General features: G+C 38.8%; 1 protein-coding gene across 3 annotated transcripts in view; it reads left to right on the top strand.

Annotated features, from left to right (window-relative positions):
• The window catches only part of lrrtm4l2 (leucine rich repeat transmembrane neuronal 4 like 2), a 37,137-nt gene extending 20,386 nt beyond the window's left edge, over positions 1 to 16,751 (top strand). For all 3 annotated transcript variants that reach the window (XR_007187664.1, XM_048211274.1, XM_048211273.1), the window contains one exon: positions 14,683 to 16,751. Coding sequence is in view for 1 of the 3 variants with exons in the window: in XM_048211274.1 (XP_048067231.1) it covers positions 14,683 to 14,760 (78 nt within the window). In the remaining 2 variants the exon portion in view is untranslated. The remainder of the gene's footprint in view (positions 1 to 14,682) is intronic.
• Positions 16,752 to 18,049: the final 1,298 nt, after the last annotated feature.

Here is an 18,049-nt window from a genome sequence, read left to right as displayed (position 1 = left end):
TCTTGTAATTACGGTAGTTACAACATGGCCTGTACGCACCTTTACTCCGGATTTCTCTCAACATGGGGACAGGAGTGGTGTCAGTCAATAAATGGGAACACAAAGTAACTTGCATTACTTATTTGAAAAAGTAACTCAGATATTTTGTTGTAAATTTAAAAGTAAAGCATTGTGTTACTTCTAATGTGTTACCACCACACAGAAAGGCTACGTTCACACTGTCAGTCCAAATCCGATTATTTGTGAATCCAAATGGAATCTGATCTCAAATTTTTGATTGTCCACACTGTGCATCGCAACCGTTCAGATCCGATTAGTGTGCCCTTGCCGCTCTTTCTTTTTTTCCGGAATATCTGCATTGGTGTTACAAGGCGGGACACGAGGTGAGATCCATATGCAAGCTTTATTTAAGCAGAATTCGTTTTCAGACAGGCAATGGTAGCACAACAGCAAACATGTATGGCAGAGAGCAGGCAGAATCGTAGTCGAGGAACAGGCAATGGGTCAGGGCTGGCAGATAACAATCACAAATCCAGGAAACAATAAACAGTCCAAAGGGCAGGCAGCAGAATGTTGTACACGGGTAACAAACAGGATCAGAAACAAGCAGACAGACAGGGGAAATAACGCTTAGAATTGTTACAGGAGTAAACAAGATCTCGCAAAGTATGACAGGATGTGAGTGGCTTAAATAGTCCAGATAATGTGCTGCAGCTGAGTGTGGTGATTACTGATTGATGAAGTGAGTGCAGGTGATTGCCAGGGAGGATTGTGGGAAATGTAGTCCGGGAATGACTGGGAACGTGACAATTGGTTTCTGTGGCAATGTTGTTGCATTGGTAGGTATGCCTCAAAAACAACACCAACCGCAACACGGAGGGGTTTGCAATACAGATGTTGTCTTAATTACAACATGACAATGTGTAAATAAGACAACGTACAAGACTGGTATGAGTGGCTTTATTCCGTGCTTGTCTCCACCGGTTTCAGAATATGCATCCGTCATATTGTAATTTTCTGTTCGTCTGGCACTTTGCAACAACACAGTTGTTCCTGCAGCGACTTTCAGCATGTTTCTTAGAACAACGTGATTGTGACGAGCAGGGCGGGCGAGAGCCGTGAGGGAACGGCGCGAGGCCGGTGACGTGAGTGATAATGAGCATCACCTGCGAGGCGCGCCGGCCTCGAGTCTCTCACGGAGGAGCTCCGGAGGCATAAAAGGAGGAGCGACATCAGTGAAGGACGAGAGAGGACCAGGCCTGGACTTTATTTTATGTTTTATTATGTTTGTGTGGCCAGCAGACGTCCGCAAGGGTCTGCCGGCATTACTTTCGTTTTGTTCTTTGTTTATTTTGAATTAAACTTTTGTTGAACGTTCGCCGGTTCCCGCCTCCTTCTTCCCACATCTACTAACCGTGTTACATTGGTGCCGAAACCCGGGAGGAAGGAGGGACATGCTGTCGGAGAGCCCTCGCTGCTGAGGGGGATCGCGGTGCTGCGGAGTTCGGGCAGCGCGGGAGTGTGAAGACCGCGAGAGGCTGCCCGAGGCGGTGGTGCTGGAGCCTAGTGACAGGTGGGACACAGAGCTCGAGGCCGTGCCCCTGGGACGAGGTGGGGTGGCTGCCGTCCAAGAGGGAGCGGAGGAGTTGCCGCCGTTCGCCGTGGACCGGAGCCTGCTGCCGTCCGCCATAAAGGGGGAGGAGCAGGGAACGGGGCACTCGCTGCCGGCTGCCCTCAGTCCGGAGGAGCCATCGCCGGCCGCCAGGAGGCGGTCGAGGATCGAGCCGTCCACCGAGCATCCAGTGCCACCGCATGGCACCGCGAGGAAGAGCCTCCCGGCTGGCTGAGGACCGAGCGGCAGTGTGTCGGGGAACCAGGCCAAGAATTTTTTTTTTTCTCTTTTTTTCCTCTCTCCCCTCTCTCGTCCTGTCGCTCCCCTTGCTTCCGTCTCCTTTCTCTCGTCTCGTCTGTCCTTACCCCCAGGTGCTGCGGCCGCCGAGACAGGCCCCGGGGGGGAGTAGAGCGCAGTCTCGGGAGTACCCCCCGGCCTGCGAGGGGCGATGGGGGTATGTGACGAGCAGGGCGGGCGAGAGCCGTGAGGGAACGGCGTGAGGCCGGTGGCGCGAGTGATAATGAGCATCACCTGCGAGGCGCGCCGGCCTCGAGTCTCTCACGGAGGAGCTCCGGAGGCATAAAAGGAGGAGCGACGACCGTGAAGGACGAGAGAGGACCAGGCCTGGACTTTATTTTATGTTTTATTATGTTTGTGTGGCCGGCAGACGTCCGCGAGGGTCTGCCGGCATTACTTTAGTTTTGTTCTTTTTTGTTTATTTTGAATTAAACTTTTGTTGAACGTTCGCCGGTTCCCGCCTCCTTCTTCCCACATCTACTAACCGTGTTACAGTGATGTTTACATTTTACGTGGTGTGAGAAAGTCACATAAAGACCAGTTAGACTGAAGCAGATTTCCAGAAATGCGATTTGAATAGGATTTCAAACCACATATGAATGTAGCTCAAAACGGATTTGTAAAAATCACATTTCATGTGATTCTTTGCAATTCACACCTGCTAAATCTGATCTGATTTCAATAGGATATGCACAAAAATCGGATTTGGACTGACAGTCTAAACGTAGCCTGAGACACATTCCAGGGTCAACATATTTTGTTTCTCCTCCTGTCCAAACATATAATCTCTACCCCTAAACCTAACCCTACCCATATGTTATTCCTAAAATGTCAGTGAAATGATAGGTGAATAAGCACCTAACCCTGACTGTAAGCCTAAAATTGACAAACTGTAAACTTGTCCCTCAAATCTAATTGGTTGATTGGAATGTTGTTCCAGGATCAACAAAGATGTTGGTTCAGGAACATGTTGCACTTGGTGAAATCTTGGTGAAAAACTGTTCCTGAAGGATGAAATCCGATTGCAACAAATCACATCCAGACTCCCATTATAGCTTTTTTCTGCCTAGGAACCACAAACGTAGAAGCAAGAGACCTCAAAAATGACAAACCACAGTTCGTTTTCACGTTCTGATTAAGGCTGTTTTATCTGAAATAGTTCATACCACAATAATAGACCAATCATTTAATTGCTGTAATTGCACAGCAATTCATAATTTGCATGTTTTTTTTGTTTTTTTTCTGTCTAAAAGTAGTTTGTGATTATTTCACAGAATCAAGCCTAGAAATAAGCAGTTCTGCTCATGGATATCTAGTTAACTTTCCAACAACTGTGTCAAACAAAACACAGGAGTATCTTGCAAATGTTTTCTGCACTAATCAGGCAAACGTCTCCAGTTACTACAAACCCGATTCCAAAAAAGTTGGGACACTGTAAAAACTGTGAATAAAAACAGAATGCAATGATGTGGAAGTTTCAAATTTCAATATTTTATTCAGAAAACAACATAGATGACATATCAAATGTTTAAACTGAGAAAATGTATCATTTTAAGGGAAAAATAAGTTGATTTTAAATTTCATGGCATCAACATCTCAAAAAAGTTGGGACAAGGCCATGTTTACTAGGGCTGGGCGATATATCGCATGCAATTGTCACGCGCATTTCGTCAGTAAAGCCGGTTCCCTGTTTACCGCCAAATCGCCATCACCTGCTTTCAAATGGAGCAGCATTTAATAGACAGAGCCATAGTTCACTGATAAGCTACGCAATATCGCGTTCATTATCGCAGATGAATCGCCTTCGATATTGAACGTGATATTGCATAGCTTATCAGTGAACTACAGCTCTGTCTATTAAATGCCGCTCCATTTGAAAGCAGGTGATGGCGATTTAGTTGTAATCAGGGTACCGGCTTTACTGACGAAATGCGCGTGACAATCGCATGTGATATATCGCCCAGCCCTAATGTTTACCACTGTGTGGCATCCCCTCTTCTTTTTATAACAGTCTGCAAACGTCTAGGGACTGAGGAGACAAGTTGCTCAAGTTTAGGAATAGGAATGTTGTCCCATTCTTGTCTAATACAGGCTTCTAGTTGCTCAACTGTCTTAGGTCTTCTTTGTCGCATCTTCCTCTTTATGATGCGCCAAATGTTTTCTATGGGTGAAAGATCTGGACTGCAGGCTGGCCATTTCAGTACCCGGATCCTTCTTCTACGCAGCCATGATGTTGTAATTGATGCAGTATGTGGTCTGGCATTGTCATGTTGGAAAATACAAGGTCTTCCCTGAAAGAGACGACGTCTGGATGGGAGCATATGTTGTTCTAGAACTTGGATATACCTTTCAGCATTGATGGTGCCTTTCCAGATGTGTAAGCTGCCCATGCCACACGCACTCATGCAACCCCATACCATCAGAGATGCAGGCTTCTGAACTGAGCGCTGATAACAACTTGGGTTGTCCTTGTCCTCTTTAGTCCGGATGACATGGCATCCCAGTTTTCCAAAAAGAACTTCAAATTTTGATTCGTCTGACCACAGAACAGTTTTCCACTTTGCCACAGTCCATTTTAAATGAGCCTTGGCCCAGAGAAAACGCCTGCGCTTCTGGATCATGTTTAGATATGGCTTCTTTTTTGACCTATAGAGTTTTAGCCGGCAATGGCGAATGGCACGGTGGATTGTGTTCACTGACAATGTTTTCTGGAAGTATTCCTGAGCCCATGTTGTGATTTCCATTACAGTAGCATTCCTGTATGTGATGCAGTGCCGTCTAAGGGCCCGAAGATCACGGGCATCCAGTATGGTTTTCCGGCCTTGATCCTTACGCACAGAGATTGTTCCAGATTCTCTGAATCTTTGGATGATATTATGCACTGTAGATGATGATAACTTCAAACTCTTTGCAATTTTTCTCTGAGAAACTCCTTTCTGATATTGCTGCACTATTTTTCGCCACAGCATTGGGGGAATTGGTGATCCTCTGCCCATCTTGACTTCTGAGAGACACTGCCACTCTGAGAGGCTCTTTTTATACCCAATCATGTTTCCAATTGACCTAATAATTTGCAAATTGGTCCTCCAGCTGTTCCTTATATGTACATTTAACTTTTCCGGCCTCTTATTGCTACCTGTCCCAACTTTTTTGGAATGTGTTGCTCTCATGAAATCCAAAATGAGCCAATATTTGGCACGACATTTCAAAATGTCTCACTTTCAAAATTTGATATTTAATCTATATTCTATTAATAAAATATAAGTTTATGAGATTTGTAAATTATTGCATTCCTTTTTTATTCACAATTTGTACAGTGTCCCAACTTTTTTTGGAATCGGGTTTGTAAACTAAGATGAGGGAACCGAAATCGAAAGGCAACTTTTGCCAGTGTACTCATTGTATCAACGCTGAGGTTGTTATTTACTTGCTGTAGCTCTCGTTTCTCCTGTCCTACTGATATAATGCAACCATTTGTGTTTCTTCTCCTCCATTTTCCTCCATCAGTTAAAGATAGACACAGCTCCATATCTGCTGAAAGCGGCTGCCCTCTCGGCATATGCACATACCGTCTGCCTGCGCACACACACACACACTCTCATAGTACAACAGAAGAGGTGCAGAGCTTGAGGGATGGTTGAGCTCAGAGGTTAGAGGAAGTCCTCCCTTATTAGAGAAATCCATTGGCACAATCGCTTCATTACTGCCCTTGCGGTCTCCTCTCTATCTCAACACACTTTAAGGAGTGAGAGAGGAAATTAAAGTGAGCAGAGAAGCATAGAGCAGAATCCATCTTGGATTAAAGGTGCAGATTAAAAACAAACTGTGCGGCAGGATGTTAAGGCTATTTATATCACACACCGTGATGAGACTTCATCAGAGAAAGGAAGAATTTGCCTGAACCCTCGACCCAGTGGCTAATTAAACAGAAGGGTAATTCTCATGCAGTTCCTTCAGAGTTCTCTTCTAGATTTCTTTCTTCCATGGAACACAAATGAGGTTTTGTTCTGAATGTCTGATATGTTCTTTTCCATACAATCAAAGGATGCTGTAGAACATAATAGTGTTGTGTTGCTTTAAATTCTCAGAGCATAAAGTTATTTTATGTTTCTATGTATGTGTGTGTTATGGCAAAGAAATTTTCACATATGCTTGATAAGTAAAGACACATTTTGTTAAAGAGAACCATCGCCTGTTCATCGTTCAGCGGATGCTATCAAGCTCCATAAGACGGCAAAAATACATTATATTTCCATATACTACTGTACATTTCAAGTCGTTTGAAGTCAAATGACAGCTTGGCGCTTATAGCCTACTGTCATTAAGTTCAAAAGGCCTCGTCCTCATTCACTTTAATTGCATAAAAAAGAGCAGCTAGGACAAAGTGCTTTTGTGCTCCACAGAAGAAATAAGGATTTTATGAGAAAAGATTTGGGTGAACTACTACTTTAGAGCTAAAACACAAATTACCAGATTATGGCTTCGGCTCATGGCAAAGTTCTTTTTCATTCTTTGCTTAGGGGTAAAAGAAGTTTTTACAGTACTAAACATGAAAAAAAAAAAAACAGTGTCAGTGTCTCTTTCAATTAGAATTACAACTTTAGTTTCTACTATAAAGGACGTCTGACCTTGATGGACTGAACCAGTGTTGCCAGACAAAAAGCTGCTAAAGTTCGCTTGATGACGCCATGTATCAATTAGCATATCCATGACATCATCATGTCGTACTTGCATTCTGCCTAACGCAGCAGATAAGTGATCCAATGTCATGTGACATTTGGAAAGTTACTGAGGTTTGTCAAAAAAGTTGCTAGATTTGTCGCTAGGCACTTTTTTGAAAAAAAAAAATAACACACCAGTTTGTTCTTAAAGTACATCAGAGCCTTTAACCTACCAAAATGTGAGGAATAAAAGCACACTATGTTGAACACTGTGACTGCAAAAAAAGTAGTTGAAAATCTCAAACTTGAGGCAACCGTCTTCAGGACTTGGGGAAAAAAAAATGTTGTATCAACTTAAAGTTGGTCTATACTTTCATCAAACATAAAATAAGAAGCTCTATAACAATAAACATTCTTTACTTGTGGATCCAAATTCAATATTCCCTGAATTTTAACCCTCTACCGCACGCATTATGATAAATCTATAAAAAAAAATATATATATTTGACTCTTTTTCTTTTCTTAGAATGGCTTAACTTAAAGTGCTGTAAAAAAAAAATTGGAAAAAAATATTATTTTAAGGTACTTTATGATATGTTGCCATATGGCAACAACGTACAATAGTGGAAATAACTTAGAATAAGTGTAAGTGTATATAGTTGATATTTTTCCTCAAAAATGTTGTTTGTATTGAATCAATTGGTGCTATTATACGCTTTAGCAGTAATTATAAACAATACCTTATACTTATTTTCCAACATCTTGTGCTTTTCCATTCTCTTTTGCTGAATAATGCTTTATATTCTTTAAAGGTCCCGTTCTTCGTGATCCCATGTTTCAAACTTTAGTTAGTGTGTAATGTTGTTGTTAGAGTATAAATAAAATGTAAAATTTTAAAGCTCAAAGTTCAATGCCAAGCGAGATATTTTATTTAACAGAAGTCGCCTACATCGAACGGCCAGTTTGGACTACATCCTTCTACTTCCTTCTTTAATGACGTCACTAAAACAGTTTTTGACTAACCTCCGCCCACAGGAATACACAAGAGTTGCGTTTGTAGAGTGTGTTTGTCGCCATGTCGTCGAAACGCTGTTATATTCATCCCGCAGTCCAATCACCGGGTCTGATTCCGGCTCAAATTGATAGGGTAAAATGAAAGACATGTTTACATAACACTGAGCGCGTGCATCTCCACGTTATGGTAAGAGGCGTGACCTTTCCGGGCAAGATGCGCTAAACTGCTGTCGAATCACAACACAGGAACCGCTGGCACAATCAGAACTCGTTACGTATTTCTGAAGGAGGGACTTCATAGAACAAGGAAGTCATCAGCCCATTTTTATGACAGTGGAAACAGCGGTATACGGATAAGTAAATTATGTGAAAAATACTGTGTTTTTTTACACGCAAAACATGAACACATGTTATATTGCACACTATAAACACAATCAAAGCTTAAAAAAAACCACGAAAAACGGGACCTTTAAATTTCATTATATTTTTCATGAATATTATTTAAATTGCAAATGTAGACAGTTAAAAACAAATCTAATACTGTTCATCATGTATCATAAAACATTGACATAAAACCAAAAACATTGCAGTTCATGAAAATTAAACATTACGCAATCTTATGAGAGGAAGGTTATGAACATGAACCCCCATAATCCTTGAAACTTTTTTCTGTACGAAACTTCAAAAAGCATTTTTTTTCAGAGGTGAGACACATGTACACATTACATTTGGTGCACTTCACCCTAACAATATACTTACATCCACTTGCACCTGCCTTTTTGAGACACAATGGTAGGCCAGTGGATGGTCTGGGCCAGTATACTGGCTGTGGTGGCAGGTCTCTGATATGATTTAATCCATAATACAAATGCCATGGCAGTCCTTAACATACGACTAATCAACATTATATCACTAGCATTAATGATTTTATTGTTATAGCTTAACAGACTGCAGCTAACTTTTGCTAGCTAGCTAACCTATTATAATAATGGCATTCCATTATTGCGCAGTGTTGCCATATGGCAACACAGACATTTTCTCGATTTACCAAAAACTAATTTCATAAAAACTTTTTTGAGTGGTGTCATATGTCATCATACCTTACCTGAGATGATGTTAACATTTTTTTTGTGAATGTGACATGGACGGGTCCTTGTTTGTTACTGACGTTTTAATTTGCTTTCAGCAACTACATACAAGAGATGGCAGTCTGTCAGAAAATCGCGCCACAGAAAAAAATTGCATGTCATGTGACTTAACCAAAGCACATCATTGGCTAAACTAAGGTCTTCTCTTACCAACAAAAAAAATAGAATGTTCTCTTAAAGAGACGGTGGCAAGGAAATGAACACAAAGAGTATGTTGCCATATGGCAAAACTATGCGGTAGAGGGTTAAGTTAAGCTGATCATTAACAGTACGTAATAGTGATGTGGAACTGTGTTTGTTTATCTTACTTGTGTATTAGTTTATTAAGCAAACTGAAATGTTGTAGAGTTGGAGATATACCTGAATTCTAAATGCCCATCATAATTAGAAGAAACTTCACAGAAGAGAACACTAATCACTCTAATGGTGACTTGAAACACAACAGCCTGGTTTCACAGACTTAGACTAAGGCCTTAGTTCAATTAGGACATTTAAGTAGCTTTTATAAACGTGCCTTAGAAAAAAAACATTACTGGTGTTAATCTTGAGACAAAACAATGGCAGTGACATATTTTAAGATATATCAGTGCAAGCTGCTTTCAGTTAAAACATGCATTTTAGTCTAGAACTAGACTTAAGCCTTGTCTGTGAAACCAGGGGTACAATTTTTACAATAAAATTAATGTTAATTCTGAACATATGTCCCCATGCTTTGGCCAAAATCACAAATTATTCATCTGCATCACTAGTGATCAAGCAGAGCATAGACAGCAGCTTTTAATATTTCAAGTTGCTCATACAAAATGACCTAAAAAGAGAAAATTGAAAAAAAAACAAATTGTATTCACTCTCGATATTTCACTCAACATTCAAAATAGAGTTTGTCTGGTAAACTTTTTTTTTTTTTTTTTTTTTTTACAGTATATCCCACAATAAAAACAATAGACATATTACTAATACAACTGCACTGTAAAATATTAAAATGATATTTTATTATGTAATTTTATAAATTATTTATTAATAATAATAACAATAATAAATATAATATATAATATAATAATTGTATAATGAAATTAATAATATATTTTATTATTATTATTATTATTATTAATGTTTTTTCCCTGAAATAGACATTACTACTATAATACATCTGCACTGTAAAATAAATATTAAAAGGATAATAAATAATAACAATAATAATAATTATCATTATTATTATTATTATTATTAAAACTATATAATAAAAGTATTATTCCTAATAATAATAATAATATTTGTGGTATTGAATATTGAAATTTTTCAAGGTATTGTATGGAAGTTCCAGTAGCGTGCCAACAATACAGCACAGTATGCTAGTATTCCCTTTCAAAAATAGCCAGCTTTTAAATCCAAACAGCACTGAAGAAACAGAATTGCAGTCTAATCAGCCAGTAAAAGAGTATTTCCTGCTGAGAGCTTTGAATATACATCTTTAAAAGGTCAAAATTCTCTCTCAGTTATCAGCACGCCTGCAATTGTGGAACTTCTTTAACTTGATTCGGTTATTCACAGCTAACAAGCTGTTCCACATTTTGCCTTCTTTCATAAAGGGGGAACTTAAAACTGCAGTTAAACTTTTTCCCCTCTGAGAATGTCACAGTAGTGTGCTCATGTCTCCCTGAAGATGCTATTTTTTTTTTTTTTTTTTTAGCAATTACCAACATTTGACATATAAAAGTCATTCTACTGCTAGTAATAGAGACAATTTTACAGATCCAAACCCTTACGACCCCTCTGGGTGTGCATTTGCATACTGCCATCACAGCCGTCAAAAAGAAAATTGTTGCATGACCTACATGCTCATTTCACTCCACAGTTTTCCCCATTTCCATGTTACCTGATTGGAGAATTAGTGAATCCTGTGGGTTGGCGTGTAAACGCCGTGTGCACATACATGCAATCACCTCTGGGGATCTGATTCAAATTGGAATGATGTAAAAATAAACTAGTTACACGATTGGCTTGTGCGCTATATACAGGTCTTTTGAAACTACACAATGCTGTGATCATATGACTCCATTTTTGAGTTTTAGAGAGGAAGATTATAAATCTTTTCCTTGCACATGGCATCATTTGACTTCAAAAGAACTGGAGTATAGAGCATCAAAGTAAATGAAGAGCATTAGCATAAAAGAGCCATATTTACCAATTTAATGATGTCAAATTTGGCCATTATGAACACTGATGGCGTAACAAAGAACTGATTGAAGATTCTTCTAAATTTATTTTGGATTCCATGGACAATCAGAGCATGCAGGTTTGAAATTAATTTGGTCAGTAGATGTTATATAGCTTACAAAATAACGCATTTTTCCTAAGGAATTTTCTGAGAAATGTCTGATGCATGTTGACATATAAAATGACTAATAATTATATACATAAAAAGATTATGTAAGACTCTTGAGCTATGAAAGATAAGCTTCAACCTTTCTGGGTCTTTCTACTGTTCGATTCACTTCATCCATCTGCCACATTATATGAAATGTGTTCAAACCTAGCCAAGTGTTGATGTTGACATTTTTATTTGTCATCATAAGAATTTACGTGGCCCATCAGTTAATTTGCTGCACCGCATGACTCATGATTCTATTGTACAGGCAGAGAGGTGGAGTGGCCATCAAGATTTATACACGCGCATGTTTATGTGTCGCAGTGTTTGGCTCGCTTCTCTTAGAGCTGCTGTCCTCTGTTCACAAGGGCTGATAAATCAAGGACAAGTTTGCATACAAACACATGCAGGTGTTAACACGCTTGAGCGCTGACGTGAGTGGAAAGGGCAGTTAGGCTACAGAGGTGCGTTTATAACAATCCAGAGCTGGTATTATGATAATAATTGCTATTCTGTACAGAAATTAGTACCTCTGATGGACAGGCTTATTTAGAATCTCTGAGGAAGGCTAAATCAATGAAGGTGAGCACTATCCGTCTGGAAACTTGTATTGCAGGACTGATGAGGTGCAAATTAAAAAGCCATTAGTGAAGCAACTCTCACCATGGTGAAAAGAGACCTTGGGTTAGTGGTTATCTCTGAGGTCTGAGTGAATCATAACAATCAAAGAAATCTCAAAATCCAAGAACAACAGAAAAAAAAAACAGAAAACACAGATAGATAGATAGATAGATAGATAGATAGATAGATAGACAGACAGATAGCAGAACGAACGAACGATCAAAAGATGATAGACAGACAGACAGACAGACAGACAGATAGATAGATAGATAGATAGATAGATAGATAGATAGATAGATAGATAGATAGATAGATAGATAGATAGATAGATAGATAGATAGATAGATAGATAGATAGATAGATAGATAGATAGATAGATAGATAAAGTTGAATGAGAATGATAGGAAAATATATAGAACGAACGGACAAAAGAACGAACGATAGATAGATAGATAGATAGATAGATAGATAGATAGATAGATAGATAGATAGATAGATAGATAGATAGATAGATAGATAGATAGATAGATAGATAGATAGATAGATAGATAGATAGATAGATAGATAAAGTTGAATGAGAATGATAGGAAAATATATAGAACGAACTGACAAAAGAACGAACGATAGGTAGATAGATAGGTAGATAGATAGATAGATAGATAGATAGATAGATAGATAGATAGATAGATAGATAGATAGAATAGTTGAATAATATATATATAGAACAAACGAACGAACAAAGGATAGAACAAACGATCAAAAGATGATAGACAGACAGACAGACAGACAGATAGATAGATAGATAGATAGATAGATAGATAGATAGATAAAGTTGAATGAGAATGATAGGAAAATATATAGAACGAACTGACAAAAGAACGAACGATAGATAGATAGATAGATAGATAGATAGATAGATAGAATAGTTGAATAATATATATATAGAACAAACGAACGAACAAAGGATAGAACAAACGATCAAAAGATGATAGACAGACAGACAGACAGATAGATAGATAGATAGATAGATAGATAGATAGATAGATAGATAGATAGATAGATAGATAGAATAGTTGAATGAGAATGATATGTAGAACGAACGACAGAACGAACGATCAAAAGATGATAGACAGATAGACAGAGAGATAGATAAATAGCAGAACGAACGAATGATCAAAAGATGATAGACAGACAGACAGACGAACGAACGAACGATCAATAGATAGATAGCAGAACAAACCAACGAACCAATGACCCAGTGAACAATAGATAGATAGAATGAAAGCAGACAGACACGAACGAACGAACAAACGAACGATCGATCGATCGATACCTTAAATTATGCTTTTAAAGGCTTCCTTTGCAATTTAAGTGTTGAATACTTTTACAGTACAGTGCTCTGTTCATTGTAATCTATATCTTGCAGTGACTTTGATTGCAGTGAAGTTTGCTAAATTATGCAGATGCCACAGGTTGCATAGCATTCCCTCATCCTTTAATACCTTGAAAGGTAATAAAAAAGTGTTGGGCTAATAATTTGTGCTAATATAGCCTATATATAATAGTTATTTTTGAATAAATCAGTGAAGAGACAGTAATACTAATTGGATGTTCATGTCTATTATGAAGAATGTTTTGCTGTAAAAATGGTTATTTCATTAAAAATGTAGCTTATTAATATTAAAACAATCCATTTGAAATGAAACCAGTTGGAAAGCACTAATATATTTGCCTCAGAAAGCACAACCACCTTCTTACCTTTTTCATGTCAATGGCTATTTACAGTGAGAGCAACCGTAACTGTTCAACCGAGTGAAATTGCAGTAGATACTGTTTGCACCTAATGTAAACAGCAACACAAAGTATCCGTTTTAGAAAAAGTGCAAATAGAGATTTAGTCACACAGTGGAAGTTGACGCTGTTGTTCTTAGTACTTTGTCAAAGCAATGGTGGGTGGAGTGAACACAGCTTTATCACTAACTCAAGGCCAGTTATTTACACTTTGTGTAAACAGACTTTGACTTTCCTAATTAGTTTGATCATGTCAACATATTCTGCTTATTATGCATGCATGTTTCCTGCACATAATGTTTTTGAATTGCCTATGCAGTCAATGTAATAACACTAGAAACAAAGTACGCCTTCCTCTCCATGTTCAGCTCAGACACGGATACCGAATCCCACTTGGTCCACTTTGCGAGACGTGAAAGATGATTTATTCAGAAGCTCAATAATTACAACTCTGTGGAGCCCTGCGATTGTGAGATTAGACCCCTACTGTTTTTGTGTCTTCACACAGAATGAATATCATATATTCAACTAACACTGCAAAATAAAAGCAGCATGTAAACTCCTCCGTTTGGCACATAATTACGCAAAAAGATTGTGTTGGCTGGATGAAAGCACATTTTAACCAGGGAAGATATGTAGCACTGCAGATGATTTGTATGCATGCGGTAACTCGCATTTAATGCAAAACAACCAATCACGCATGGCTTCTATACCAGAAGGGACCGTTTTAATGCTTAAACCTTAATGCTTAAAGCCGCACAGCACAGGTTACTCCGTACATGAAGATGAGCGGATGTGAAACGTGTGAATCGGGCGAACCGCTCGCCTCACGAACACACCATTTAAAAGATAATTGGACAAATACATGCTTTTGATACATGTCTCTTGCTGCAGGAAGAAAGATACCAAATATATAGCTCTGACAGTTAATTGATTCCTCAGCGAGAGTCTAAGACAGCTTAGCTCGATTAAAAGCAAAGGATTGTTTGCACAAGAAACATCATCTTGGGAACGCTATCAAATTAAACACATTTGAAAGCTAATTTGTCTGGCTGCATTGAGTCTGGGTGTAAACAACATGCTTAATGCATTCCAATTGTGCTGGAAAAGTGCCCACTACAATGCTATATTTGTCATGTAAACCTTATTCTTTCTCGGTTGTTTTCACAGAATGCATACGCATATCCCAGACCGCTACCGGGGACCTGGATGGGAGACATACCCACAATTCACCGAGGGGGCCCGTGAGAAAACGCACCACTGCCCATTACGATTTGCATTGGCTCAGATAAAGCCTTTCCTGGATTTTGCTTCAGCGCTGAGAATTTTCCAACACAAAAGCAGCAGAATCTGAAAAGAATTAGGCCGGATGGGCGGCACACATCCTCAACCCCTCATTTTGGACCCTTTTAAAAGTGGAGCAAGTGGATACGGCATCAATTTGACACCCAGTCCTCGAGCAAAACCGGTTTGGTAGTCACTTCGACCAACAATAGACATCCCCCACAATGGGGCTGGCAAAACACGCAAGGCAAATCTCTCCATAATGAACCAGCAAAATGTTTCTCGACGCTGCCATTGTTGCTGTATGATAGCTACTGCCTGCTCTCCCCACGGAATCGACACCTACCGTCCCTACTTCCTCCAGCCTCCCGTCCTGTTCATCCCTTTGTGTTGTGTAGTGATGTATTCATGCCGAACCACTGGAAACGTCTCTCTCGTGATCGGTGGACAGTAATTGCTCAATTGAGCACAACCCACGAGGATGTTTCCAAGGACCGCATGACAACAGAAGATATTTTTGACTGCTGTGAAAACATAATGAAAAAAGCCTGTTTGTAAGGACTGTAACCTCACCAAAAGTTCCCACTGTGATTTGATTTCAACCCTGGCTGAACGTGGACTCACCACAGGAGAGTTGAATTGTGGGTATAGTATGTGTGTTGTGGATGTGTTTTGTTTTTTCTGTTCCGTTTCAACCTGGAATTTCCATGCTTTCCCTGGATTGTCCTTTCTCTTTGTTCAGACTGAAAATTTAGCTGACTATTTTTGTATGAGCACCATATCATCCTTACGTGATTAATCAAAGAGAGATCGACTTTAAAAACTCTGAGATACCTTCACATATTTTAAACACTTGCATCTGGATGCCTTCTTGTCGCCCGACATCTACAGCCACTGATCAAACCATCAACAAACCGGATGTTTTCTAGAACAACCACAGCTGTCATTATTTTGTGCTGCAAACTTTGCATAGCGTAAAACGGTGGTTCTCAACTGATCAGGGTCATAGACAATAAACAATAAAATGCAGCTAACCATATAATCATGCATAGTCAGGAGAGCAAAATAAATGTTTTGTTTTTGGCGTCAAAGGTGTGTGCAATCAAACTCCACAGTATTTTGGCACACGATCATCTACTAGACAAAATGTGAAGCCAAATTAGAGAGGGTGCATGACATAGTCCTCAAAAACCATGAACAGAACTACTGAATTGAAAATATGACCCAGACTACGTTAAATACGGGTTCACAGGGTTTGCAATGTGTTTTATATGATGAATTATTTGTGTGATGAGAGCATCGAAATTGTTCGCTTTTGTCACGTTAATAATTTAGCATATTGGCCGGCCTTTGCGTTTCTCTGAAATATTACTACATTTTAAAGTTTGAATTTAAGGACATTTTTTACTTACTTTTTGTACGATAAACAATTTAGATATCACTTCGGGTCACCACTTGATTTCCAATGTAAAATCCGGGTCCTGTTGAGAACCACTGACACAAAACCTTTCTAAGATTTACACACTTAATACCATACAACAACCTATGGAAGCTTGTTTCCGCCATGGAATGGGAAAAAAAAGGTAATTGCGACTTTTCTCACAATTCTGACTAGTTTACAACTCGCAATTCTGACTTTTTTTCTCAGAATTGCGAGATATAGTCGCAATTGCGTGATACAAAGTCAGAATTGTGAGATATAACTGACAATTGCATGTTATAAAGTCAAGAATTAATAAAGTAAAGAATTAATTATTTTTTGGTGGAAACAAGCTTCCATAACAACCATCTACATTCACCACACTAGTATTTCCCTTCTCTGCAGATTTACAGGACATTACCTTTCAAAAGTTTGGGGTCTTTTTTTAAAAGAATAACACTTTTATTCAGCAAGGGCACATTTTATTGATCAAAAGTTACATTAAAGACATATATAATGTTATAAAAGATTTCCATTTCAAAAATATTAAGCAGCACAGCTATTTAAATGTAATTACATTTTAAAATATACTCAAATAGCAAACAGTTATTTTAAATTGTAATAATATTCCAAAATTTTGCAGTGTTTACTGTATTTTGATCAAATAAACACAGCCCTGCGTAAGAGACTTCTATCAAAAAACATCAAACTTCTGAATGGTATCTGGTACACCTGAAACAAGCCACATGTAACAAGCATGCCTGTGCAACAGGTGGATAAACCTATATATTAATGCAGATAAGTGTAACCAGTACATCAATGAATGAATGGAAATGGACAGAAAGCCACTGGAAGGATTCTGCACAGGCACTGCCATCTGGCCAAAAGCCCCATTTAATTTTTGTATAATCATCTATCATAATTGGTTAATGTATATGAAGCTGTGTCTTTAGCAAGTAACTTGCTGAATGAGAATGAAACCTGCCAAAGCAAAACAAAAGGTTATTGTTATTGGTCAAAGTTATTGGCTAAAATTTGAGTTGGAGGTATACTAACTAGAAAATGTGATGCTTGCACATGCAAAACTGGCCAACAAGGTGTACTAAATGGTTTAAGTGCATTGCTATGGTGTTTTGGGTTATTGCACCATCATAAAAGGCCCACATGCAAGCCTCTATGATGTTCGGATCTCTAGATTAAAGGCTTGAGTCCTTTCTTCTACATCTGTGGGAATGTTTTGCCTGTTTTATCACCTGCCAGGCAGAAATCATAAGTCAGATCACTTAGAAAAGTAATAGCACATCTCTCCTCAACAAGCCACATGATTTGTGGTATCATGTCCAAAGTAAAAACGTTGCGGATGAACTACAAATGGATGAGTCACGCACTAAAACAGCTCTTAATTCTGAGCAATAGTGATAGTTATGTTTGCCTATGCAAACTCCACTGAGAAAATGTGTAAAGCAAACCACTGAATGGTGTGCTATCATGTGTCCTTTAGTGAGAAATGCCCACCCTTGAAGTCTTGTGTTATCAGATCCTCTTAGGGAGAACTGCAACTGCCAAGAACACACAATCTATCAATGTCACTGGCGGGACGGTCTGACTGTGGGGGTTTCTGTGCAATTTACTTACGAACATTTCACATCCTCTTGAAGAACAAGCCAAATATTTCACAGATCTCAGATTAAGAGAATGGCTCTCCCCTGATTTATTGAATCGTCAGAGGTATAACATAAAAAAATAAATAAAAACAGGTGCTTAAAGGGATAGTTCACTCAAAAATTTCAATTCTGTCATCAGTTACTCACTCTTGTGTCTTTCCAATCCAAA

Source organism: Megalobrama amblycephala, linkage group LG12, assembly GCF_018812025.1.
Source record: "Megalobrama amblycephala isolate DHTTF-2021 linkage group LG12, ASM1881202v1, whole genome shotgun sequence".
NCBI lineage: Eukaryota > Metazoa > Chordata > Actinopteri > Cypriniformes > Xenocyprididae > Megalobrama > Megalobrama amblycephala.
The sequence above is the reverse complement of the archived record's forward strand: the minus strand, read 5'-3'. Positions and strand labels throughout refer to the sequence as shown.